Genomic DNA, 27,535 nt, shown 5'->3' with positions numbered 1-27,535 from the left:
TTTTTTCTGATGACTGGGAGTCTCATGTTCATCAGGTCAGGAAGGTGTTTCAGGTCCTGCGGGCTAATTCCTTGTTTGTAAAGGGCTCAAAGTGTCTCTTTGGAGTCCAGAAGATTTCTTTCTTGGGGTATATTTTTTCCCCTTCTACTATTGAGATGGATCCCGTCAAGGTTCGGGCTATTTGTGACTGGACGCAGCCTGCATCTCTTAAGAGTCTGCAGAAGTTCTTGGGCTTTGCTAATTTCTATCGTCGTTTTATAACTAATTTTTCTAGTGTTGTTAAGCCTTTGACGGATTTGACTAAGAAGGGTGCTGATGTTGCTGATTGGTCTCCTGCGGCTGTGGAGGCCTTTCAGGAACTTAAACGCCGGTTTTCTTCTGCTCCTGTGTTGCGTCAGCCTGATGTTTCGCTTCCTTTCCAAGTTGAGGTTGATGCTTCCGAGATTGGAGCGGGGGCGGTTTTGTCACAGAGAAGCTCCGATTGCTCGGTGATGAAGCCATGTGCGTTCTTTTCTAGAAAATTTTCGCCCGCTGAGCGGAATTATGATGTGGGTAATCGGGAACTTTTGGCCATGAAGTGGGCATTTGAGGAGTGGCGTCATTGGCTGGAGGGTGCTAGACATCGTGTGGTGGTCTTGACTGATCACAAAAATCTGATTTACCTTGAGTCTGCCAGGCGTCTGAATCCTAGACAGGCTCGTTGGTCACTGTTTTTCTCTCGTTTCAATTTTGTGGTTTCATACCTGCCAGGTTCAAAGAATGTGAAGGCGGATGCTCTTTCTAGGAGTTTTGTGCCTGACTCCCCTGGAAATTCTGAGCCCACTGGTATCCTTAGGGATGGGGTGATTTTGTCGGCCGTCTTCCCAGACTTGCGACGTGCTTTGCAGGAGTTTCAGGCGGGTAAACCTGATCGTTGTCCGCCTGAGAGACTGTTTGTTCCGGATAGTTGGACCAGTAGAGTCATCTCCGAGGTCCATTCTTCTGCGTTGGCAGGTCATCCTGGAATATTTGGTACTAGAGACTTGGTGGCCAGGTCTTTTTGGTGGCCTTCCTTGTCGAGGGATGTGCGTTCTTTTGTGCAGTCTTGTGAGGTTTGTGCTCGGGCTAAGCCTTGCTGTTCTCGAGCCAGTGGATTGTTGTCACCTTTGCCTATCCCGAAGAGGCCTTGGACGCACATTTCCATGGACTTTATTTCGGATCTCCCTGTCTCTCAAAAAATGTCCGTCATCTGGGTTGTGTGTGACCGCTTTTCTAAAATGGTTCATCTTGTACCCTTGCCTAAGTTGCCTTCCTCCTCTGAGTTGGTCCCTCTGTTTTTCCAGAACGTGGTTCGTTTGCATGGGATTCCGGAGAACATCGTTTCTGACAGGGGATCCCAGTTTGTGTCTAGATTTTGGCGGACGTTCTGTGCTAAGATGGGCATTGATTTGTCCTTTTCGTCTGCATTCCATCCTCAGACGAATGGCCAGACAGAGCGAACTAATCAGACCTTGGAAACTTATTTGAGGTGTTTTGTTTCTGCTGATCAGGATGACTGGGTTACCTTTTTGCCGCTGGCCGAGTTTGCCCTTAATAATCGGGCTAGTTCTGCTACCTTGGTTTCTCCTTTCTTTTGTAATTCGGGGTTTCATCCTCGTTTTTCCTCTGGTCAGGTGGAGCCTTCTGAATGTCCTGGAGTGGACATGGTGGTGGATGGGTTGCATCGGATTTGGAGTCATGTGGCGGACAATTTGAAGTTGTCCCAGGAGAAGGCTCAGTAGTTTGCTAATCGCCGTCGCCGCGTGGGTCCTCGACTTCGTGTTGGGGACTTGGTGTGGTTGTCTTCTCGTTTTGTTCCTATGAAGGTCTCTTCTCCTAAGTTCAAGCCTCGGTTCATCGGTCCTTATAGGATCTTGGAAATTCTTAACCCTGTGTCGTTTCGTTTGGATCTTCCGGCATCGTTTGCTATTCATAATATGTTCCATCGGTCGTTGTTGCGGAGGTATGAGGTACCTGTTGTTCCTTCACTTGAGCCTCCTGCTCCGGTGCTGGTGGAGGGAGAATTGGAGTATGTTGTGGAGAAGATCTTGGATTCTCGTGTTTCCAGACGGAAACTCCAATATTTGGTCAAGTGGAAGGGTTATGGTCAGGAGGATAATTCTTGGGTGGTTGCCTCTGATGTTCATGCTGATGATTTGGTCCGCGCTTTTCATAGGGCTCATCCTGGTCGCCCTGGTGGTTCTCGTGAGGGTTCGGTGACCCCTCCTCAAGGGGGGGTACTGTTGTGAGTTCTGTTTTTGGGCTCCCTCTGGTGGTTACTGATGGTACTGGGTGATTTGTGTTCTGCTGTCTCTGGTGTCCACCTGTTCTATTAGGATTTGGGAGTTTCCTATTCAACCGGGCTTTCTTGTCATTTCCCCGCCGGCTATCAAGGTTATCAGAGTGTTTTGTTACCTCAGCTTCTGGCTTCAGTAATCTTCAGGACAAGCTAAGTTTTTGATTTTCTTGTTCCACGTTTTGCTTTATTTTTGTCTTGTCCAGCTTGCATGTAATTGTTTCTTTGCTGCTGGTTGCTTTAGTGGGCTGTAATTGCTCCTCATGTTCCATGAGTTGGAACATGAGTTCAAGTAATTACAGGATGGTTTTTTGAAGGGTTTTTTGCTGACCGCGCAGTTTACTTTTGTATCCTCTGCTATCTAGTTTTAGCGGGCCTCATTTTGCTGAATCTGTTTTCATACTGTGTATGTGCCTTCCTCTCATTTCACCGTCATTATATGTGGGGGGCTGCTATTTCTGTGGGGTATTTCTTTGGAGGCAAGAGAGGTCTGTGTTTCTTCTAATAGGGGAAGTTAGATCTTCGGCTGGTGCGAGACGTCTAGGATCAACGTAGGCACGTTCCCCGGCTATTGTTATTTGTGTGTTCAGGTTTAGGGTCGCGGTCAGCTCAGGTTCCATCACCCTAGAGCTCGTTGGTGCTTGTCCTTTTGTGATTCCCTGCCATTGGAATCATGACACCCGGGCAGATAATCGACAACAGCATCGACAGGTCGTGTGGGTTAATGGGAAACGTATGCAGGGACTAAGAGATTCAGGGGCAACTTTGACCCTGGTGAAGCCTCATCTCGTCCAGGACCAAGAGAAGACGGACCGGACAGTGGCAGTCCGTGTAGCAGGGGGAGCTATACATCCACTGCCCACTGCCAGGATTCACCTGAACTGGGGAGTTGAGGATGGCCTTGTTGAGGTCGGCTTGATGGAGGATTTGCCTGCAGACGTCTTGCTGGGAAATGACTTGGGGCCCATGTTGTCTGCCTTCTCGGTTGCCCCTCTGGCTGAGACATATCCTGTGACCACCCGGAGACAAGCTCGAGCTGCAGAGGTGGAATCACACTCCGAGGAGGCCCAGATAAGACATCCCAGCCCTACACGTATTCCCATAGCCAGACACATTTCTTGGGCCACCTCAGATGAATTTAAGAAGGAGTTACTTGAGGATCCTTCATTGGAGGGATATTGTGGGAAGGCACAGGAGGGGAGAGGACTACTGGAAGGGGAACAGTTTGTATGGAAGCAGGGACTCCTCTACCGGATCACAGAGCAGCACCACACGGGGACGAGCCCCACTATAATATGACAGCTGGTAGTTCCCAATAAGTATAGGCAGGAGTTACTGCGAATCTCTCATGACATACCCTTGGCCGGGCACTTCGGCGTCAGTCGCACCAGGCATCGTCTGACACAAAACTTCTTTTGGCTGGGGATAACCTATGATGTTCGTCAGTACTGCCAGATCTGTGACAGTTGCCAGCGCATTGGCAAGAGGGGGGATTGATGCAAGGCCAAATTACGCCCCCTCCCCATTGTGGAGGAACCATTTAGCCGAGTAGTGGTCAATCTGATAGGGCCATTATCCAAACCCAGTCCGTCAGGGAAAAGGTATATATTGACAGTGGTAGATTATGCCACACTGTATCCAGAGGCGGTTGCGTTACCTAACATACTGGCAAAGACGGTGGTGGACGCCCTGCTCCAGGATTTCCCCGGGAGATTATCTCGGACCAAGGTGCCCAGTTTACAGCAGAGGTGACCAACCAACTGTGGAAGCTGTGCGGCGTAAAGTCCATTAGAAGCGCCCCGTATCACCCGCAAACCAATGGGTTGTGTGAACGCTTTAACGGGACGTTAAAACAACTCATTGGGACTTTTACCAGGACCTACAGGGACTGGGAGAAATTCCTGCCACACCTCCTGTTTGCCTATTGGGAGGTGCCCCAAGAATTCACGGGGTACTCCCTGGTCGAGCTGGTATACGGGAGACGGGTAAGGGGACCCCTAGACTTAGTGCTAGAATACTGGGAAGGGGAGGGCCTCGTAGAAGGGGTACCTATTGTACCCTATGTGCTGGAATTCCGGGACCACCTACAGGAGCTGGTGCCAGTGCATATGGTACGATCGGTGGGCCAGAGAGCACACCTTGGAAGTAGGACCGAAGGTCCTGGAGTTAGAGCCCACTAGACAGAACAAGTTCCAAGCTGCATGGCAGGGGCCCTACCAGGTAGTGGGGAAAATAGCCGGCACAACCTATAATGTCGCCGATTGTGATGACCCCAGGGTTATCCGCATGTTCCACGTGAATATGCTGAAGCCCTACCGGGAGCGCCCTGAAGAGGTAGTGGTCATCTGTGCACCTGAATCAGAGGATTTAGCTGGACATCCCTTGCCGGATGTCTTAGGGAAAAGGACTCAGTCTAAAACATGGGACCAGGTACACTTGGGTGAAGACCTAGGCCCCCGGGAGAGACAGCAGGCGGAGGAATTGTTGAGGCAGCGACAGAGGATGTTTTCGGGGAGACCAGGGTACACTCGCCTGGCACAACACAAGGTTGAGACCCAGTATCAGACCCCCCTGCGACAAAACCCCTTCCGTGTCCCTGAGTCTGTACGAGAGGGGATGCGACAAGAGATACAATATGTTGCGTTTAGGGGTCCTTGAAGAGTCAGATAGTCCCTGGGCATCCCCCATAGTGTTAGTGCCCAAGAAGGATGGGACTACCCGGTTTTATGTAGACTATTGTAAGCTCAATGAGAAAACAGTGACGGATGCATATTCTATGTCACGTGTGGATGAGTTGTTAGAACGGCTGGTGGAGGCAAAGTATTTGACCACCATCGGTCTATGCAAAGGCTAATGGCAGATTCCCCTTAGTCCTGACGCTATTCCCAAGTCGGCATTTGTCACCCCGTTCAGCTTATTTAAGTTTCGAGTTATGCCATTCGGGATGAAGAATGCCCTGGCGACCTTCCAGAGGCTGGCTGACCGGCTTCTGGATGGTCTCCAGGACTATGCTTGTGCCTACCTGGACGGCCTCCTGCAGCTATTGTAATGTATGTCTGGCCTGCCGCTTTTCTATTGGCCTGCCCTCTGTATCTGTGTGATATATTCTGTGTCCTGTGAGTAAAGTGTTGTCAGATTGGAAATACATGGAGAAGCAGTGATCTTTTTATATGCGCCCATGTAACCAAGCAGTTTCAGCCAGCGCCCTTCATTCAGACTCCAGCCAGAGCAGAGTGGACGTTCTGAAACATGGGGTGGTACTGAAAGTGGTACCCCAGCTTGGTAGACCCCGTTACATCAGTACTTCAGAGAAGATGCCTATCATCGGAACTGCTTAAGAAATAACAGAAAGCTATATAGTGAATTCACTTAGCTTGACTACACAATTTTGGAAAAGTCCTTGTGAAATCAAGCTTGTAGATATAATGGTACTGTGAAAACACTTGGACAAGTTGAATCAAGGTAAAACTTACAGAGAGAAACTATGCTCCGCAGATCTGTGAGATGACAATGAAGACATGCACCTCCCCTGCAGAATCAGTTCCTGGTTTTGCTGCTACAGAAGGACCAGGCCTCGCATGTGGATCACAGTGGATTAGTGAGACCCTAGTGCTCATGAGTTTGCAGTTCTTGGGTGGATGCAAACAAAAAAATTCAATAAACTAATTTGATCATTACTCAATTTCATATAACATTAAGTAAATGTTTAGTAACTTGGAAATAGATATATAGTAAATTAGTGCCTCCCACCCAATTTCTTTGGCCATGTGATTTACCATGTAAATACCCAGCATGTCTGAAACTCTTTGCTAACACGTCAGGAGGATAATAAGAGTGTCCGATATTAAAAGTCTAACATGATTGGAGTTTGTGTGGTAACCTGCATTCTTTAAAAAAACAAACAAACATGGGATTTGAACCCAGGAAAAGCTCCATTTGAGAGTCTGCAGCTGGCAGCCTTACCATCATACCATAGTTCAAGTGATATCCTGCATTGATTTTCTTTAGCTATGAAATCTATGCGCACTCTCAGTAACCGGAAAAATCATTTTGATTTTTTTTCTGACATATGATAGGTGACTTTCTTAGGCTGGTTTCACTCTAGCGTTCAGCAGGGCTGCATAGTTCCTCCATGAAGCCCCGCCCACTGCCACACCTCTTCTTTCAGCTCCACCTACAGCTGCATGCGGCGTGCGTACCCTATCTTTACCATTAGGTACGCAGGCCATGCCGATGTATGCGGATGCCTCTGCATGTGTCGATTTGACGGTGTGGCGACCGCACCAAATTGCAACTCGTTGCGCTCGGCGGCCGCACCCTCAAAACGATGCATTCGGAGGCATCCGCATACATCGGCATGGCCTGCGTACCTAATGGTAAAGATATGGTACGCAAGCCACATGCCGACGTAGGCGGAGCAGACTGGAGGAGGCGTGGTGGTGGGCGGAGCTTCACAGAGGACGTACACAGCCTTCCATCCGCAAATGTGAAACCAGCCTTAAAGGGAACCTGTCACCCCCAAAATGGAAGTTGAGCTAAGCCCACCAGCATCAGGGGCTTATCTACAGCATTCTGGAATGCTTCAGATAAGCCCCCGATGTATCCTGAAAGATGAGAAAAAGAGGTTATATTATACTCACCCAAGGCGGTCCCGCTGCAGGTCCAATCCGATGGGCGTCGCGTTCCGGTCCGGGGCCTCCCATCTTCATACGATGAAGTCCTCTTCTTGTCTTCACGCTGCGGCTCTGGCGCCGATGTACTTTGTCTGCCCTGTTGAGGGCAGAGCAAAGTACTGCAGTGTGCAGGTGGCAGGCAGACAAAGTACGCTGGAGCCGCAGCGTAAATACAAGAAGAGGACGTCATCGTAAGAAGATGGGAGGCCCCGGAGAGCCACGCCCACCGCAGCGGGACCGCTCCTGAGTGAGAATAATATCATCTCTTTTTCTTGTCTTTCAGGATACATCAGGGGGCTTATCTACAGCATTACAGAATGCTGTAGATAAGCCTCTGATGCTGGTGGGCTTAGCTCAACTTCCATTTTGGAGGTGACGGGTTCCCTTTAACTCATCAAAATTGAAACATCTCTTTGATTAGTGCAGAAAGTCACCTGTCATATGTTACGATAAAAAAAATAAAAAATAAAAAGTTGACTGTCATTGGGGATAGAATCCAAGTTTACCCATTCCATAGTACAGGAGCTTAACCACTCAGCCATCAGCTGAACTAGCTGTGAATGGGTCCCTTTTCTTCCATTATGAGGTGAACCATTCATGTACTGTATTGAGGGTATCTGAAAAACAATTTGATTTTGATGTTTGAAAGTAGTCAGGTATCAGGTACCAGACTGAAATCACTGAGCAAGGAGTTTTTGCCACAAGTTTACATTGCCAGTCACCTAAGTAAATAGAACTGAGAGGGTAGCACAGCTGTAAGGTGTGCATGCTTATAAACAGAGAGCTTGTGAGTTCAAATCCCCGCAATGGAAGTTAATTTTTTTTGTTATTATTTTTCTTATTATTTTAAACCAAAACTATGTCTGATGCAGATGCTTCACCCTGAGGCTATAGATTATTAGAAGTCAGGAGGATAATAAGAATGTCAGATATTAAAAATGGAATGCAGATGCTTCACCCTTAGGCTATAGATTATTTTATTAGAAAGCAGGAGGATAATAAGAGTGGCAGATATTAAAAGTGGAGCATGATTGGAGTTTGTGTGGTGACCTGCATAAGTTAAAAAAAATAATAATCAAACATGGGGGCTTTGAACTCAGAAGAAACCCAACTATAAAGGCCACAGAAAGCTGCCTTACCATTGCACCACTTGCTCAAGTGATACCAGGGACTAATTTCATGAGACGAACCATTCAAGTACTATAGTGAGGGACTCAGAATAGCCTTTTGATTCTGATGTTTGAAGGTTTCAGGTATCAGGCTCTGGCATCAGACTCTGGCATCAGAGTCAGGCATCAGAGTCAGGCACCAGAGTCAGGCACCAGAGTCAGGCACCAGAGTCAGGCACCAGAGTCAGGCACCAGAGTCAGGCACCAGAGTCAGGCACCAGAGTCAGGCACCAGAGTCAGGCACCAGAGTCAGGCACCAGAGTCAGGCACCAGAGTCAGGCACCAGACAGAGTTTTTCTGATTTTTTACTTTGATATGTGATCATGTCCTAAAATGAACACTGTAGGCAAGGTACCATTATGTGTAACTGGCCGAATCGCAAATTCAAGTTCAGGGTAATTAATCTTATGTTTGTTTTTATAGAAAAGCCCTTTAGTCAATTAAGTTAGACAAGCAAAGAAATGGGAATAACGTAGGAAAAAACACATACATTGAAAATGCAGAAATAAAGTAATAACAAAAATACTTCTATCTCAGAAACTTTATGTGATAAAGCAAACCTAGTGATATTTTTGAAATCAGCACATCAAACTCCATAAAACAGACATATTACCTTTGCTGATGATTTTTTTTTGTTTATCAGTGTAATTGTTCACCTATTTACAAGTTTTGGAAAACACTAAAGCTGTTGTCCCACCAACAAAAATGATTTTATTCAATAGATCTTGAAATAATAATAATTTCCACTGTTGGATGTTCATGTGCTGAGATAATCTTATAAATGTGTCCTGGGCCGGACTGAGACTAAAATTCAGCCCTGGCATTTGAAGTTACACAGGCCCACTTGTCGCATTGTGACTGTATAATATCTTTGTACACTTGTAAGTTAGAAGTGAGGGGAGTGTAACACGACCATATAACATATAATCACAGCTGTATCCAGCATTACAGCTCAGTCCTCATAGAATGTAATACAGCACAGCCCCCATAGAATGTAATACAGCACAGCCCCCATAGAATGTAATACAGCACAGCCCCCATAGAATGTAATACAGCACAGCCCCCATAGAATGTAATACAGCACAGCCCCCATAGAATGTAATGCAGTACAGCCCCCATAGAATGTAATACAGCACAGCCCCCATAGAATGTAATACAGCACAGCCCCCATAGAATGTAATACAGCACAGCCCCCATAGAATGTAATGCAGGATAGCCCCCATAGAATGTAATGCAGTCAGCCCCCATAGAATGTAATACAGCACAGCCCCCATAGAATGTAATACAGCACAGCCCCCATAGAATGTAATACAGTACAGCCCCCATAGAATATAATACAGCACAGCCCCCATTGAATGTAATATAGCACAGCCCCCAAAGAATGTATTGCAGCCAGCCCCAATAGAATGTAATGCAGCACAGCCCCCATAGAATGTAATGCAGCCAGCCCCCATAGAATGTAATACAGCACAGCCCCATAGAATGTAATGCAGCACAGCCCCCATAGAATGTAATGCAGCACAGCCCCCATAGAATGTAATGCAGCACAGCCCCCATAGAATGTAATGCAGTACAGCCCCCATAGAATGTAATACAGCACAGCCCCCATAGAATGTAATGCAGCACAGCCCCCATAGAATGTAATGCAGCCAGCCCCCATAGAACGTAATACAGCACAGCCCCCATAGAATATAAAGCAGCACAGCCCCATAGAATGTAATGCAGCCAGCCCCCATAGAATGTAATGCAGCACAGCCCCATAGAATGTAATGCAGCACAGCCCCATAGAATGTAATGTAGCACAGCCCCCATAGAATGTAATACAGCCAGCCCCATAGAAGGTAATGCAGCACAGCCCCCATAGAATGTAATGCAGCCAGCCCCCATAGAATGTAATGCAGCCAGCCCCCATAGAATGTAATGCAGCACAGCCCCATAGAATGTAATGCAGCCAGCCCCCATAGAATGTAATGCAGCACAGCCCCATAGAATGTAATGCAGCCAGCCCCCATAGAATGTAATGCAGCACAGCCCCATAGAATGTAATGCAGCACAGCCCCATAGAATGTAATACAGCACAGCCCCCATAGAATGTATTGCAGCCAGCCCCCATAGAATATAATGCAGCCCCCCCCATAGCCCCACAATCCAGTTATCACTCATTGATGTATATATAAGAAAAAAAACACTCTACTCACCTTTCCTCTTGCCCTGCGCTGCTCCAAGCTCCAGTCTCAGCAGCTGCAGTCTGCCCGCCCGACACACAGCAGGTGCGCGATGATATGACGTCATCGTGCACCCGCAGTGTCAGAAGCAGAGTGGGGAATGATGGGAGAGAAAGCGTCAGCAGACGCTCTCTCCTCCATCATTGCATTCAACTGTACCGGCGTCATAGACGCCGGTATAGTTAAATGCAGGGCGCCGGGGAGCGTGCCGACAGCGGGGGGAGTGTGCCGACAGCGGGGGGAGTGTGCCGAGAGCGGGGAAAGTGTGTCGACAGCGGCACACTCATGCGGCCCACTACTGCCACCGGCCCCATAGAATGTAATGCAGTACAGCCCCCATAGAATGTAATACAGCACAGCCCCCATAGAATGTAATACAGCACAGCCCCCATAGAATGTAATACAGCACAGCCCCCATAGAATGTAATACAGCACAGCCCCCATAGAATGTAATACAGCACAGCCCCCATAGAATGTAATACAGCACAGCCCCCATAGATTGTAATGCAGTACAGCCCCCATAGAATGTAATGCAGTCAGCCCCCATATAATGCAATACAGCACATCCCCCATAGAATGTAATACAGCACAGCCCCCATAGAATGTAATACAGCACAGCCCCCATAGAATGTAATACAGCACAGCCCCCAAAGAATGTATTGCATCCAGCCCCCATAGAATGCAATGCAGCACAGCCCCCATAGAATGTATTGCAGCCAGCCCCCATAGAATGTAATACAGCACAGCCCCATAGAATGTAATGCAGCACAGCCCCCATAGAATGTAATACAGTCAGCCCCCATAGAATGTAATGCAGCACAGCCCCCATAGAATGTAATACAGCACAGCCCCCATAGAATGTAATACAGCACAGCCCCCATAGAATGTAATACAGCACAGCCCCCATAGAATGTAATACAGCACAGCCCCCATAGAATGTAATACAGCACAGCCCCCATAGAATGTAATACAGCACAGCCCCCATAGAATGTAATACAGCACAGCCCCCATAGATTGTAATGCAGTACAGCCCCCATAGAATGTAATGCAGTCAGCCCCCATATAATGCAATACAGCACATCCCCCATAGAATGTAATACAGCACATCCCCCATAGAATGTAATACAGCACAGCCCCCATAGAATGTAATACAGCACAGCCCCCAAAGAATGTATTGCATCCAGCCCCCATAGAATGCAATGCAGCACAGCCCCCATAGAATGTATTGCAGCCAGCCCCCATAGAATGTAATACAGCACAGCCCCATAGAATGTAATGCAGCACAGCCCCCATAGAATGTAATACAGTCAGCCCCCATAGATTGTAATGCAGCACAGCCCCCATAGAATGTAATGCAGCACAGCCCCCATAGAATGTAATGCAGCACAGCCCCCATAGAATGTAATGCAGTACAGCCCCCATAGAATGTAATACAGCACAACCCCCATAGAATGTAATGCAGCACAGCCCCCATAGAATGTAATGCAGCCAGCCCCCATAGAATGTAATGCAGCACAGCCCCCATAGAATGTAAAGCAGCACAGCCCCATAGAATGTAATGCAGCTAGCCCCCATAGAATGTAATGCAGCACAGCCCCATAGAATGTAATGCAGCACAGCCCCCATACAATGTAATACAGCCAGCCCCATAGAAGGTAATGCAGAACAGCCCTCATAGAATGTAATGCAGCCAGCCCCCATAGAATGTAATGCAGTCAGCCCCCATAAAATGTAATGCAGCACAGCCCCATAGAATGTAATGCAGCCAGCCCCCATAGAATGAAATGCAGCACAGCCCCATAGAATGTAATGCAGCCAGCCCCCATAGAATGTAATGCAGCACAGCCCCATAGAATGTAATGCAGCACAGCCCCATAGAATGTAATACAGCACAGCCCCCATAGAATGTATTGCAGCCAGCCCCCATAGAATGTAATGCAGCCCCCCCATAGCCCCACAATTCAGTTATCACTGATTGATGTATATATTAGAAAAAAAAACACTCTACTCACCTTTCCTCTTACCCTGCGCTGCTCCAAGCTCCGTTCTCAGCAGCTGCAGTCTGCCCGCCCGACACACAGCAGGTGCGCGATGATATGACGTCATCGTGCACCCGCAGTGTCAAAGGCAGAGTGGGGAATGATGGGAGAGAAAGCGTCAGCAGACGCTCTCTCCTCCATCATTGCATTCAACTGTACCGGCGTCATAGGCGCCGGTATAGTTGAATGCGGGGCGCCGGGGAGTGTGCCGACAGCGGGGGGAGTGTGCCGAGAGCGTGGGAGTGTGCCGACAGCGGGGGGAGCGTTCCGACAGCGGGGGGAGTATGCCGAGAGCGGGGGAGTGTGCCAACAGCGGGGGGAGTGTGCCGAGAGCGGGGAAAGTGTGTCGACAGCGGCACACTCGAGCGGCCCACTACTGCCACCAGCCCCATAGAATGTAATGCAGCACAGCCCCCATAGAATGTAATACAGCACAGCCCCCATAGAATGTAATACAGCACAGCCCCCATAGAATGTAATACAGCACAGCCCCCATAGAATGTAATACAGCACAGCCCCCATAGAATGTAATGCAGTACAGCCCCCAAAGAATGTAATGCAGTCAGCCCCCATAGAATGTAATACAGTACAGCCCCCATAGAATGTAATACAGCACTGCCCCCATTGAATGTAATATAGCACAGTCCCCAAAGAATGTTTTGCAGCCAGCCCCCATAGAATGGAATGCAGCACAGCCCCCATAGAATGTAATGCAGCCAGACCCCATAGAATGTAATACAGCACAGCCCCATAGAATGTAATGCAGCACAGCCCCCATAGAATGTAATACAGTCAGCCCCCATAGAATGTAATGCAGCACAGCCCCCATAGAATGTAATGCGGCACAGCCCCCATAGAATTTAATGCAGCACAGCCCCCATAGAATGTAATGCAGTACAGCCCCCATAGAATGTAATACAGCACAGCCTCCATAGAATGTAATGCAGCACAGCCCCCATAGAATGTAATGCAGCCAGCCCCCATAGAATGTAATGCAGCACAGCCCCATATAATGTAATGCAGCCAGTCCCCATAGAATGTAATGCAGCACAGCCCCATAGAATGTAATGCAGCACAGCCCCATAGAATGTAATGCAGCACAGCCCCATAGAATGTAATGCAGCCAGCCCCATAGAATGTAATGCAGCACAGCCCCCATATAATTTAATACAGCACAGCCCCCATAGAATGTATTGCAGCCAGCCCCCATAGAATGTAATGCAGCCCCCCCCATAGCCCCACAATCTAGTTATCACTCATTGATGTATATATAAGAAAGAAAACACTTTACTCACCTTTCCTCTTGCCCTGTGCTGCCCCAAGCTCCGGTCTCAGCAGCTGCAGTCTGCCCGCCCGACACACAGCAGGTGCGCGATGATATGACATCATCGTGCACCCGCAGTGTCAGAAGCAGAGTGGGGAATGATGGGAGAGAAAGCGTCAGCAGACGCTCTCTCCTCCATCATTGCATTCAACTGTACCGGCGTCATAGACGCTGGTATAGTTGAATGCGGGGCGCCGGGGAGTGTGCCGATAGCGGGGGGAGTGTGCCGAGAGCGGGGGAGTGTGCCGACAGCGGGGGGAGTGTGCCGAGAGCGGGGGAGTGTGCCGACAGCGGGGAGAGTGTTCCGACAGCGGGGGGAGTGTTCCGAGAGCGGGGGAGTGTGCCGACAGCGGGGGGAGTGTGCCGAGAGCGGGGAAAGTGTGTCGACAGCGGCACACTCGAGCGGCCCACTACTGCCACCGGCCCTTCTGGCATTTGCCAGAACTCCCCGATGGCCAGTCCGGCCCTGAATGTGTCCCTGCTGTGTACTGTGTGATGCAGGGGTCTCAAACTTCATTTCTCGAAGTCCTAAAACCATGTGTGTTTTCAAGATTCCCTTCGCATTGCACAAGGTGCTGGAATCATTCTGTGCAGGTGATTAAATTATCACTTGTGCAATACAAGGAAATCCTGAAAACATGACCTGTTTGCAGCCCTCGAGGAATGCAGTTTGAGACCTCTGGTGTAATGTCTGTGTATGACCGTGCAGGAACATGGTCTGATCATACCACAGCTCCTTGGCAGGGGATGAAGGAAAGGAGTATAAAGACATTACAGCAGGAGATCACAAATGATTCTTTCTTTGAGGTAAAACATTTTTTTTTAAACAAACAGGGAAATGCTTTACCTCACAAAAAGAAACAGCTGTGACTCCTGCTGTGCTGTCTGTATACTCTTTTTTGCTCCCTTCCCTGTCCAGGAGTTTGTACCTGTACTGCAGGGGTAGGGAAAGTTTTCTCTGCTAAGGGTCATTTGGATACTTATACCATCCAACGGGGGCCGTACAAATCGTGCTATACTTCTGCCCACAAAGGAAGGTTGCATGCCGCTAAGGCTTCTTTCACACTAGCGTCAGAATCTCCCCGTCACAATGCGTCGGGGAGAGATTCCGACGCTAGCGTTTAGTGCATTGCACAATGGAGGCAGCGGATGCATTTCTCCGGCGCATCCGCTGCCCCATTGTAAGGTGCGGGGAGGTGGTGGCGGAGTTCCGGCCGCGCATGCGCGGTCGGAAAAAGCGGTCCGTCAGGAGCAAAAAACGTTACATGTAGCGTTTTTTGCTCCCGACGGTCCGCAGAAGCACGACGCATCCGTTGCTTGACGGATGCGACGTGTGGCAATCCGTCGCAAATGCGTCGTCAATACAAGTCTATGGGGAAAAAACGCATCCTGCAAGCACTTTTGCAGGATGCGTTTTTTCTGCAAAACGACGCATTGTGACGGATTACAGAAAACGCTAGTGTGAAAGTAGCCTAAGTTCAGTTATTTGCTGCAATGCTGAAAATGTGACTAATGCTTTACAGACAATGGGATCTTCACCGGAGACTCAGAGATGGGCTGAGGTAGGATGTGTAAAGTGATGTTTTTGCACTTTTTTTTAAGACAAACTGCAGCCAAGGAACAGGGATTTCCAAAATTGGAAACCCCCTTTAATTTTTTGTAATACTTTGAAAACAAAGAACTGACTATTAGCGCACACCTGTAGTGACAGAAGACTATTGTATGTTTATGAAACGAAAAGTGTAAATGCATAAGTAGAGGAAGAGAGTTGTTTTTTATTAAAATGTTTTTTTTTTTTTTTTTACAGAAGGTCAAAAAGATATAGAGGATGAACTATCAACTGGCCTCGAACTGGTAGATTCATGTATTAGATCCTTACAAGAGTCTGGCATTCTTGAATCTCAAGATTTTACATCCAGTGAAAGTAAGTAGATATTTTCACTAGTATATTTTTTATTTTTATGACTATTTTTATTGTATCAATAATTTGTATCATAATGCAGTATTTTTACATTATTATAATGTTGGCAAGGACAGCAAGGAGTGTAAAACATAGCAACCCTTTCCCATAATAATTGGGCTGTATTACCAACATAACACACAACCTTACCAGGTGTACCTTTGAATGAAAATACCAGGAAACACAAATGTTGGGATAAGCGGGTTGGCCACAGCTTTTATTTAACCAAAAAACACATTGCTTACATTGCAAAAAATCATTAATTTCCCATGCCTATTTTTTATGCCTTTACAAGAAAAACTCATCAGGCATGAACGAGAACCCCTGTGCTGTGACAACTAACAAAACCATAAATCTTGCTATAAACATTAATTTAACACATAAAAAATAAGGGCGGGTGAGTGTCAGACCTGGCTATCATGCGGTTGAGGGAGGTGTGGGGGAAGGTCCAGAGGAAGATTGGGGAGGCTCAGGGCAAGTCTAAATTTTTTGCTGTCAAAAAATGATCTGTGGGGCCTGTATTACGGGTTGGGGATAAGGTAAGGTTGTCTACCAGGAATATAAAACTTAATGTTCCTTCTGCCAAGTTGGGGCCTAAGTTCATTGGCCCTTATGAGATTATGGAAGTGGTCAATCATGTCGCTTTCCATCTGCGCCTTCCACCGTCTCTACGGATCCCTTTCGTGTTTCATAAAGCTCTTTTAAAACCGCTGGGGTCTTCCCTGGAAGAGTCTTCATCTTCATGGTCAGACTGAGTATGAGGTGGAATGAATAGATTCCCGTAGGGTTCACTGTTCACTCCAGTATCTGGTTCATTGGAGAGGTTATGGTCGTGAGGACTGGTCATTGGTTCCTGTGCGATTGGTTCATGTTGATAGATTGGTCCGGGCTTTTCATGCCCGGTACCCTGGAAAACCTGGGGGTCCGGTAGCTCCCCGCTGAGAGGAGGGTACTGTCATGAGCCAGGTCAGGGTTTGTCTGCTGCTTTTCATTCCCCCGCCTGGTCATGTAGGGGTTAACCTTTTCTGCCTCTCTCTGGGATGAGGGCGGCGCTGTGGCTCTTGTCAGTGATAGTTTTGGCTTGAGCTGCTGACCCAGTGCTCCCAGTGCATGTCCTTTGTCTTCTGACTTCCAGTCTTAGTGTTATCCTCTCCTGCTGTTTATTGTGTTTCCATGTGCCTTTTTCCCCACTGTGTATTTCCCGGTTCGTACTCTAATCTGCCTGTACTCCATGTCTGTTTCCTCTGGTCCTACCCGGCTCCGACCCTTGTGCTTGTATTTGACTACGCGTCCGTCTCACCCCGTTCTGATACTGCAATCCCAACTGGCTTCTGACCTTTAGCTTTTCTCTAACTCTGCACTCTTCTCTCCCCTTATAAGACACCTCTCCATTACTAATCCTATAGTTATATGTTAAATAAAGACACAGCCAGAATAAAATCCTTTATTTAAAAAAATTACACAGACTCTTTAATATTCAAAATTAAACTATACTAACTGCAACGCCTTATCCCTGACGCCCTCGATCTCTTGTAATAAAAATAAATTAAAGAAAACAACACTATACCATACCTGTCTGTCGTTGTGTCCCACTCCATAATCCATGTCTGGGGGCTAAATAGTATTCAACCTGGATGGTGCCAAGAAGCGACCGTCTCAGCTGAAAACCACTGTTGAGTCAGGTACTGAGAGCGCAGCATTATTCACGAGCGGTGACATCATCGAGGCCGGGTTGAACTGTGGTAACCTCAGGACCGTGGGAAAATGCCAGTGATGATGTCACCGCTGGTGAATGATGCTGCGCTTTATTGGTAATACAAAGGCTCTGGAAAAGCACGATGGCTCCTCACCTCACAAAAGAAATCCAGTGAATTATGCACACCCAAATCCAAATGCTTCCTCCCTTCTGAACCCCACAGTGTACCTAAACTTAATTTAGCGAAAACATGTTTGGAATTTCTATAGCGATGAGAGCCCACCATATCTCCATTAAGTATGAGCTAGGCATAACCTACTGGCCACTACAATAGCACATTTGCAATTTTCACACAGCAACATTCACTGCTGTACAGTGTCCATTTTTGGACATGATCATACTGTATATCAAAGTCAAACATCAGAAATACTCTGTCTGATACTGGAGTCTGATACCTGAGTCTGATTCTGATACCTCAACTGACAACTGACAATTGAATTTGACAAGTAATTATGATTCTGACAACTGACTTTTAATAAACTAAATAACCTGTAGGCAAAGGGTGAAGCATCTGCATCACACATAGTTTTGGTTTAAAATAATAATAATAATGAAAAAAGATTAAGTTCCATTGCTGGGATTTTACCTCAAAGCTCTGTGTTTGTAAGTTTGCACACTTAACCACTGTGCTATACTCTTGAGGGACATTAGTCTTCTATTTGCTTACGTGACTTCCAATGTAAACATGTGGCTGAAATTCATTCCTGTGTGTTTTTGACGAATGATTCTGATACCTGATATTTGACTTCTAGAGATGGCAGCCAGCAGCCTTACCGTTGTACCACAAGCTCCAGTGATACCTAGTTCTGATTTTCTTTGGCTATGAAATCTGCTTTGCAAACTCTGTGAGTGGAACGATCATTTTGATTTTCATTCTGACACATGATATGTGACTTTCTTCACTAATCAAAGTGAAACATCTCTGGAGTTTGTGTGCCAGGCAGCAAAAATTAAAAAGCAAAGTTTACTTTCACTGGGCTTGAACTCAAGCTTTTGTATTCATAAGGCAAAAGCTTAACTACTCAGCCACTAGCTGAAATAGCAGCGAAAGGATCTTTGTTCTTCACTTATGAGATGAGCATTTCAAGTACTATATTGAGGTTATATGAAAAACCTTCTGATTTTCATGTTTAAGAGAAGTCAAGTATCAGGTATCAGAGTCATTCATCGAAATCACAAAGCAATAAGTTTCAGCCACATGTTTACATTGAAAGTCTCATAAGCAAATAGAAGACTGGTATCCTTCAATTTAGGATACAGCACAGTGGTAAAGTGTGCAAACGTATAAACAGAGAGCTTTGAGTTCAAGTCCCAGCAATAGAACTTAACATTTTTTCGTTATTTTTTTATTTTAAACCAAAACTATGTGTGATGCAGATGCTTCACCCTTGGCCTATAGGTTATTTATTTTATTAGAAGTCAGTTGTCAGAATCACAGTCACTTGTCAAAGTCCCTTGTCAGTTGTCAGACTGAGGTATCAGACTCCGGTATCAGACTCAGTTCAGACTCAGGGATCAGGATCAGGAATCAGAATCAGGTATCAAAGCTATGTACCAGAATAAGGTATAAGAGTCAGGTATCAGAATCAGGTAGCACAGTCAGGTATCAGATATATGATCATGTCTTAAAATGGACACTGTACTGCTGCTTGCTTCCGGTAATCATCCATGGAGTCAAAATCATCACTACACTTGTAGATACATTCTGAAAGGGGTATATTTTCCAAAATGGGGTCACTTGAAGAGGTATTCTGCTCTCCTAGCACTTAGGTGCTCTGTATATGGAGTCTGCAAACTATTTTAGGAAAATCTTCCCTCCAGAAGGTAAATAGCGCTCCAGGAGGCAAATAGTGCTCCATCCCTCCTGAGTCTGGCCGTGTGGCTAAGCAGTACTGTACAACCAATTATAGGGTACTAGATTGTGGCCCGATTCTAACGCATCGGGTATTCTAGAATATGCATGTCCCAGTAGTATATGGACAATGATGATTCCAGAATTCGCGGCAGATTGTGCCCGTCGCTGATTGGTCGAGGCGACCTTTATGACATCATCGTCGCCATGGCAACCATTATGACATCATCGTCGTTGTGCCCGTTGCTGATTGGTCGAGGCCTGACGGCCTCGACCAATCAGAGACGCGAGATATCTACGTTCTTTATGACATCATCGTCGCTGTGCTCGTCGCTGATTGGTCGAGGCCTGGTGGCCTCGACCAATCAGAGACGCGGGATTTCTACGTCGATGCTGTGCCGGTCTCTGATTGGTCGAGGCCTGGCGGCCTCGACCAATCAGAGAGCCGGGATTTCCAGGACAGACAGACAGACAGACAGACAGACAGACGGAAAAACCCTTAGACAATTATATATATAGATTTCCATATTCAGCAGAAATTGTGGGACAAATTATAGTGCCATGTTTACCCACTTTTCCTTGCAAAAATGTAAAATCTGGGGTTGAAACAACATTTTTGTGATAAGAGAGTAATTATTTTTTCTTCACTGTACAATGGTGTAAAATTCTGTGACACATCTGTCTGCAACTAGCTCCACATGATCCACGATCTCTTTACTTCCCTCAACCTTTCCTTCCTGGCCCTCACAGAGACCTGGCTGACGTCTCCTGACACGGGGTCCCCTGATGCACTGAGTTACAGTGGCCTCCCCTTTACCCACACTCCTCGCTCTTGCAACAGACATGGTGGAGGAGCGGGTTTCCTTCTTTCTAAAAACTGCTCCTTCAGCCCAATCCAACCCCCACCCTCCCTTATCCTCCCTTCTTTCGAGGTTCACTCTGTCCGTATCTACTCTCCCTCTAATCACCAAATGGCTGTTATATACCGACCACCAGGCTCTGCCACTGCCTTCATTGACCAATTCTCTACCTGGCTTGTTCACTTTCTCTCTGCTGACATCCTGACCATCATAATGGGCGACTTTAATATCCCTGCTGACACCCGGGAACCAGCAGCAACCAAACTCCTGTCCCTTACATCAGCCTTTGGACTTACTCAGTGGTCCTCCACAGTCACCCACACAGACAGACATACACTAGACCTCATCTTCACCCACCTCTGTTCTCTAATCTCACAACCTCTCCCTTCCCCCTATCTGACCACCATCTACTCACCTTCTCATCCTTGTCATCCTCATCCTCCCCCATTTCCAGCCACTAGCAAATCCTCACAGAAACCTCACACACCTAGACATTCACAGACTCTCAGACTCTCTTCTACCTCTGTCCTCCATATCTTCACTCACATGGACAGCGCCACCACTTTCTATAATGCTACCCTCACATCAGCCATAGACTCAGTAGCCCCGCTCATGCATGGCAAAGTGCAACAAATCAATAGGCAACCCTGGCACAACAAGCTCACCAAAAAACTTTGACAAGCATCCAGGGTCACGGAGTGGTGTTGGAAGAAAACATGCCTGCCAGACGACTTCACTGCTTTCAAACAAACTACACTTGCCTTCAAATTAGCCCTCACCTCTGCTAAACAGACCTATTTCACAAACCTTGTATCTTCATTATCCTACAACCCAAAACAACTGTTTAGCCTATTCAACTCTCTCATCCGCCCACCACTGCCTCCTCCAACTCCCCTAATCTCTGCCGAGGACTTTGCCACCTACTTCAAAAATAAGATTGACCAAACAAGGCAAACCTTTACTGTTCCACCACCCCAACCACTCCATATACCAGACCTACCCTTCCCTAATAACTTCCCTCTCCAACATGACTGAAGGAGAGCTTACTCACCTCCTTTCCAAATCACACCTCACCACCTGTGCACTTGACCCCATCCCTTCCCACCTGCTCTCCAACCTCACTAACCCTCTCATTCCAGCCCTATCCCGTCTCTTCAACCTATCACTATCTTCTGGTACCTTCCCCTCTGCCTTCAAACATGCCACTATCACACCCATCCTCAAATAACCTAACCTTGACCCAACTGCTATGCCCAGCTACCGTCCCATATCACTGCTCCCATTTGCTTCCAGACTCCTTGAGCAGCGTGTCCATCCTCAACTTTCCTCCCACCTCTCATCTAACTCTCTCCTTGACAACCTCCAATCTTGCTTCCACCCCCACCACTCAACTGAAACTGCCCTGACCAAAATTACTAATGACTTACTCACAGCCAATGCTAACAGACAGTTCTCCATCCTCCTCCGTCTCGACCTGTTCTCTGCCTTCGACACAGTCGACCACTGCCTACTGCTACAGATTATTTCTTCCCTCGGCATCAAAGACCTTACCCTGTCCTGGATTGCCTCATACCTATCCAACCGCACATTTAGCGTTTCTCACTCCCACACTACCTCCTCATCCGGCTTTTTCTCTGTTGGAGTCCCTGAAGGCTCTGTCCTATGGCCCCTACTCTTTTTCATCTATACCCTTGGCCTAGGACAACTCAAAGTTCCATGGCTTCCAGTAATACCTGTATGCAGACGACACTCAGATCTACCTCTCTGGCCCAGATGTCAACTTTCTGCTGTCCAGAATCCCAGAGTGTCTATCAGCCATATCCTCCTTCTTCACCTCTCGTTTCCTAAAACTCAATGTAGACAAAACCAAATTCATCATCTTTCCTCCATCTTGCGCTTCTCCCCTACCTAACCTATCTATTATGGTAAATGTCTTCACGCTCTCTCCCGCATCTGAAATCCGCTTCATCGGAGTAATTCTCGACTCTGCCCTGTCCTTCAAACCGCACATCCAAACTCTTGCCACCTCCTCTCGCCTCCAGCTCAAAAAAATTTCCAGAATCCATTCCTTCCTCAGCTCTCAATCAACTAAAAATCATTGTGCATGCCCTCATCATCTCCCGCCTTGATTACTGCAACATCCTCCTCTGTGGCCTCCCCGCTAACTCTCTTGCACCACTCCAGTCTGTCCTCAACACTGCTGCCCAACTAATCCACCTATCTCTTCGCTATTCCCGTTTCTCCCCTCTGCAAATCCCTCCACTGGCTCCCAATTCCCCAATGAATCCAGTTCAAACTACTAACACTGACCTACAAAGCCACCCACAACCTGTCCCCTCCCTATATCTCTGAACTAATCTCCCAATATCTTCCCTTACGCAATCTTCGATCCTTCCAAGACCTACTCTCCTCCACACTTATTCGTCCCTCACACAGCCACCTCCAAGATTTCTCCTGAATATCCCCCACCCTCTGGAATTCCACGGCTCCTCACTAGGGTTGAGCGAAACGGATCGTTCATTTTCAAAAGTCGTCGACTTTTGGCAAAGTCGGGTTTCATGAAACCCGACCCGACCCCTGTGTGGGGTCGGCCATGCGGTCGGCGACTTTCGCGCCAAAGTCGCGTTTCAATGACGCGAAAAGCGCCATTTCTCAGCCAATGAAGGTGGACGCAGAGTGTGGGTAGCGTGATGACATAGGTCCTGGTCCCCACCATCTTAGAGAAGGGCATTGCAGTGATTGGCTTGCTGTCTGCGGCGTCACAGGGGCTATAAAGAGGCGTTCCCGCCGACCGCCATCTTACTGCTGCTGATCTGAGCCTAGGGAGAGGTTGCTGCCGCTTCGTCAGAAGCAGGGATAGCGTTAGGCAGGGTCCATTAACCACCAAACCGCTTGTGCTGTAGCGATTTCCACTGTCCAACACCACCTTTTGTTTGCAGGGACAGTGGAAGCTACATTTTTTTTTCCTCAGCGCTGTAGCTCATTGGGCTGCCCTAGAAGGCTCCCTGATAGCTGCATTGCTGTGTGTACGCTGCTGTGCAAACCAACTGCTTTTTTCAAAGCACAAATCCTGTTGTTCCTTCCTTTCTGCACAGCTATCTTGTTTGTTTGTCCACACTTTTTATTTAATTTGTGCATCAGTCCACTCCTTATTGCTGCCTGCCATACCTGGCTGAGATTACTGCAGGGAGATAGTAATTGTAGGACAGTCCCTGTTTTTTTTTTTTTTTCTCCCTAAAAAAATAAGTTGTGGGAGATTAAGATTGGCATTTCTGCTAGAGTGCCATCCCTGTGTGTGCCATCTCTCTCACATAATGGGCCATAGAAAGCCTTTTTATTTTTCTGTTTTTTTTTTGGGGGGGTTTATAAATTCTCCCTGAAAAAAAAAAACAGTGGGAGATTAATATTGGCCTTTGGGCTTCTGTGCCAGTCCTGAGTGTGCCATCTCTCTCTCAAATAGTGGGCCATAGAAAGCTTATTTATTTATTTTTTATTTGGTTTCTAAATTCTCCCTGAAAAAATAAAAACAAATCAATGGGAGATTAATATTGGCCTTTCTGCTTGTGTGCCACTCCTGACTCCTGGGTGTGCCATCTCTCTCTCTCAAATAGTGGGCCATAGAAAGCCTATTTATTTATTTTTTTATTTGGTTTCTAATTTCTCCCTGAAAAAATAAAAAAAAATCAGTGGGAGATTAATATTGGCCTTTCTGCTTGTGTGCCACTCCTTACTCCTGGGTGTGCCATCTCTCTCTCTCAAATAGTGGGCCATAGAAGGCCTATTTTTTTTTTTTATTTGGTTTCTAAATTCTCCCTGGAAAAATAAAAAAAAATCAGTGGGAGATTAATATTGGCCTTTCTGCTTGTGTGCCACTCCTGACTCCTGGGTGTGCCAACTCTCTCTCTCAAATAGTGGGCTGTTATGAACTGGTGATTCAGAACCACAATGGACCTGGTGGTTAAGAGCACACAAAGTGACCTGATAGTTACTAATAACATAGGACGAGCTCTGAGACGTGGGAACTCTGCTGACCGCAATCCCTAATCCTATCACACCACACTAGAGGTAGCCGTGGAGCGCTCCTGACCAGACCTAGGCGCCTCGGGCACAGCCTGAGAAACTAGCTAGCCCTGAAGATAGAAAGATAAGCCTACCTTGCCTCAGAGAAATTTCCCAAAGGAAAAGGCAGCCCCCCACATATAATGACTGTGAGTAAAGATGAAAATACAAACGCAGAGATGAAATAGGTTTTAGCAAAGTGATGCCCGACTTACTGAATAGACCGAGGATTGGAAAGATAGCTTTGCGGTCAGCACAAAAACCTACAAACAACCACGCAGAGGGCGCAAAAAGACCCTCCGCACCGACTAACGGTACGGAGGTGCTCCCTCTGCGTCCCAGAGCTTCCAGCAAGCAAGACAAACCAATATAGCAAGCTGGACAGAAAAAATAGCAAACAAAAGTAACACAAGCAGAACTTAGCTTATGCAGGGCAGACAGGCCACAAGAACGATCCAGGAGAGAGCAAGACCAATACTGGAACATTGACTGGAGGCCAGGAACAAAGAACTAGGTGGAGTTAAATAGAGCAGCACCTAACGACTTAACCTCGTCACCTGAGGAAGGAAACTCAGAAGCCGCAGCCCCACTCACATCCACCAAAGGAAGCTCATGGACAGAACCAGCCGAAGTACCACTCATGACCACAGGAGGGAGCTTGACCACAGAATTCACAACAGTACCCCCCCCTTGAGGAGGGGTCACCGAACCCTCACCAGAGCCCCCAGGCCGACCAGGATGAGCCAAATGAAAGGCACGAACCAGATCGGCAGCATGAACATCAGAGGCAAAGACCCAGGAATTATCTTCCTGACCATAACCCTTCCACTTAACCAGGTACTGGAGTTTCCGTCTCGAAATACGAGAATCCAAAATCTTCTCCACTATATACTCCAACTCCCCCTCAACCAAGACCGGGGCAGGAGGATCAACAGATGGAACCACAGGTGTCACGTATCTCCGCAACAATGACCTATGGAATACATTATGGATGGAAAAAGAAGCTGGAAGGGTCAAACGAAAAGACACAGGATTAAGAACCTCAGAAATCCTATATGGACCAATGAAACGAGGCTTAAACTTAGGAGAGGAAACTTTCATAGGAATATAACGAGACGACAACCAAAGCAAATCCCCAACACGAAGTCGGGGACCCACACAGCGCCTGCGGTTAGCGAAACGTTGAGCCTTCTCCTGGGACAATGTCAAATTGTCCACTACATGAGTCCAAATCTGCTGCAACCTATCCACCACAGTATCCACACCAGGACAGTCCGAAGACTCAACCTGCCCTGAAGAGAAACGAGGATGGAAACCAGAATTGCAGAAAAACGACGAAACCAAAGTATCCGAGCTGGCCCGATTATTATTAAGGGCGAACTCAGCCAAAGTCAAAAAGGACACCCAATCATCCTGATCAGCAGAAACAAAACATCTCAGATATGTTTCCAAGGTCTGATTGGTTCGTTTAGTTTGGCCATTTGTCTGAGGATGGAAAGCTGAGGAAAAAGACAAATCAATGCCCATCCTAGCACAAAAGGCTCGCCAAAACCTCGAAACAAACTGGGAACCTCTGTCAGAAACGATGTTCTCCGGAATGCCATGTAAACGAACCACATGCTGGAAAAACAATGGCACCAAATCAGAGGAGGAGGGCAATTTAGACAAGGGTACCAAATGGACCATCTTAGAGAAGCGATCACAAACCACCCAAATGACCGACATTTTTTGAGAGATGGGGAGATCCGAAATAAAATCTATAGAGATATGTGTCTATGGCCTCTTCGGGACCGGCAAGGGAAAAAGCAACCCACTGGCACGAGAACAGCAGGGCTTAGCCCGAGCACAAATCCCACAGGACTGCACAAACGAACGCACATCCCGCGACAGAGACGGCCACCAAAAGGATCTAGCCATCAAATCTCTGGTACCAAAGATTCCAGGATGACCAGCCAACACCGAACAATGAACCTCAGAGATAACTCTACTAGTCCATTTATCAGGGACAAACAGTTTCTCCGTTGGGCAACGGTCAGGTCTATTAGCCTGAAATTTTTGCAGCACCCGCCGCAAATCAGGGGAGATGGCAGACAAAATTACCCCCTCTTTGAGAATACCCGCCGACTCAGGCAAACCCGGAGAGTCGGGCACAAAACTCCTAGACAGGGCATCTGCCTTCACATTTCTAGAGCCCGGAAGATACGAAACCACAAAGTCAAAACGGGAGAAAAACAGCGACCAACGAGCCTGTCTAGGACTCAACCGTTTGGCAGACTCGAGATAAGTCAAGTTCTTGTGATCAGTCAAGACCACCACGCGATGCTTAGCTCCTTCAAGCCAATGACGCCACTCCTCGAATGCCCACTTCATGGCCAGCAACTCTCGATTGCCAACATCATAATTATGCTCAGCAGGCGAAAACTTCCTGGAAAAGAAGGCACATGGTTTCATCACCGAGCCATCAGAACTTCTTTGCGACAAAACAGCCCCTGCTCCAATCTCAGAAGCATCAACCTCGACCTGGAACGGGAGCGAAACATCTGGCTGGCACAACACAGGGGCAGAAGAAAAACGACGCTTCAACTCCTGAAAAGCTTCCACAGCAGCAGAAGACCAATTGACCACATCAGCACCCTTCTTGGTTAAATCAGTCAACGGTTTAGCAATACTAGAAAAATTATTGATGAAGCGACGATAAAAATTAGCAAAGCCCAGGAACTTTTGCAGACTCTTCAGAGATGTCGGCTGAGTCCAATCATAAATGGCCTGAACTTTAACAGGGTCCATCTCGATAGTAGAAGGGGAAAAAATGAAACCCAAAAATGAAACCTTCTGAACACCAAAGAGACACTTTGACCCCTTCACAAACAAAGAATTCGCACGCAGGACCTGGAACACCATTCTAACCTGCTTCACGTGCGACTCCCAATCATCCGAGAAGACCAAAATATCATCCAAGTATACAATCAGGAATTTATCCAGTTACTCTCGGAAGATGTCATGCATAAAGGACTGAAATACAGATGGAGCATTGGAAAGCCCGAATGGCATAACCAGGTACTCAAAATGGCCCTCGGGCGTATTAAATGCTGTTTTTCATTCATCGCCCTGTTTAATACGCACAAGATTATACGCACCACGAAGATCTATCTTGGTGAACCAACTAGCCCCCTTAATCCGAGCAAACAAATCAGACAGCAGCGGCAAGGGGTACTGAAATTTGACTGTGATTTTATTTAGAAGGCGGTAATCAATACAAGGTCTCAACGAACCATCCTTCTTGGCCACAAAAAAGAACCCTGCC

General features: G+C 47.1%; 1 protein-coding gene across 4 annotated transcripts in view; it reads left to right on the top strand.

Annotated features, from left to right (window-relative positions):
* Window positions 1-27,535, top strand: part of CTNND2 (catenin delta 2) — a 2,169,946-nt gene that overhangs the window by 353,003 nt on the left and 1,789,408 nt on the right. For all 4 annotated transcript variants that reach the window (XM_069730454.1, XM_069730453.1, XM_069730452.1 and 1 more), the window contains exon 5: window positions 15,552-15,668. In XM_069730454.1, coding sequence (XP_069586555.1) covers window positions 15,552-15,668 — 117 coding nt within the window. The remainder of the gene's footprint in view (window positions 1-15,551; window positions 15,669-27,535) is intronic.

The sequence above is a fragment of the Ranitomeya imitator genome, chromosome 6 (assembly GCF_032444005.1).
Source record: "Ranitomeya imitator isolate aRanImi1 chromosome 6, aRanImi1.pri, whole genome shotgun sequence".
In the NCBI taxonomy this organism is placed as follows: Eukaryota; Metazoa; Chordata; class Amphibia; order Anura; family Dendrobatidae; genus Ranitomeya; species Ranitomeya imitator.
The sequence above is the reverse complement of the archived record's forward strand: the minus strand, read 5'-3'. Positions and strand labels throughout refer to the sequence as shown.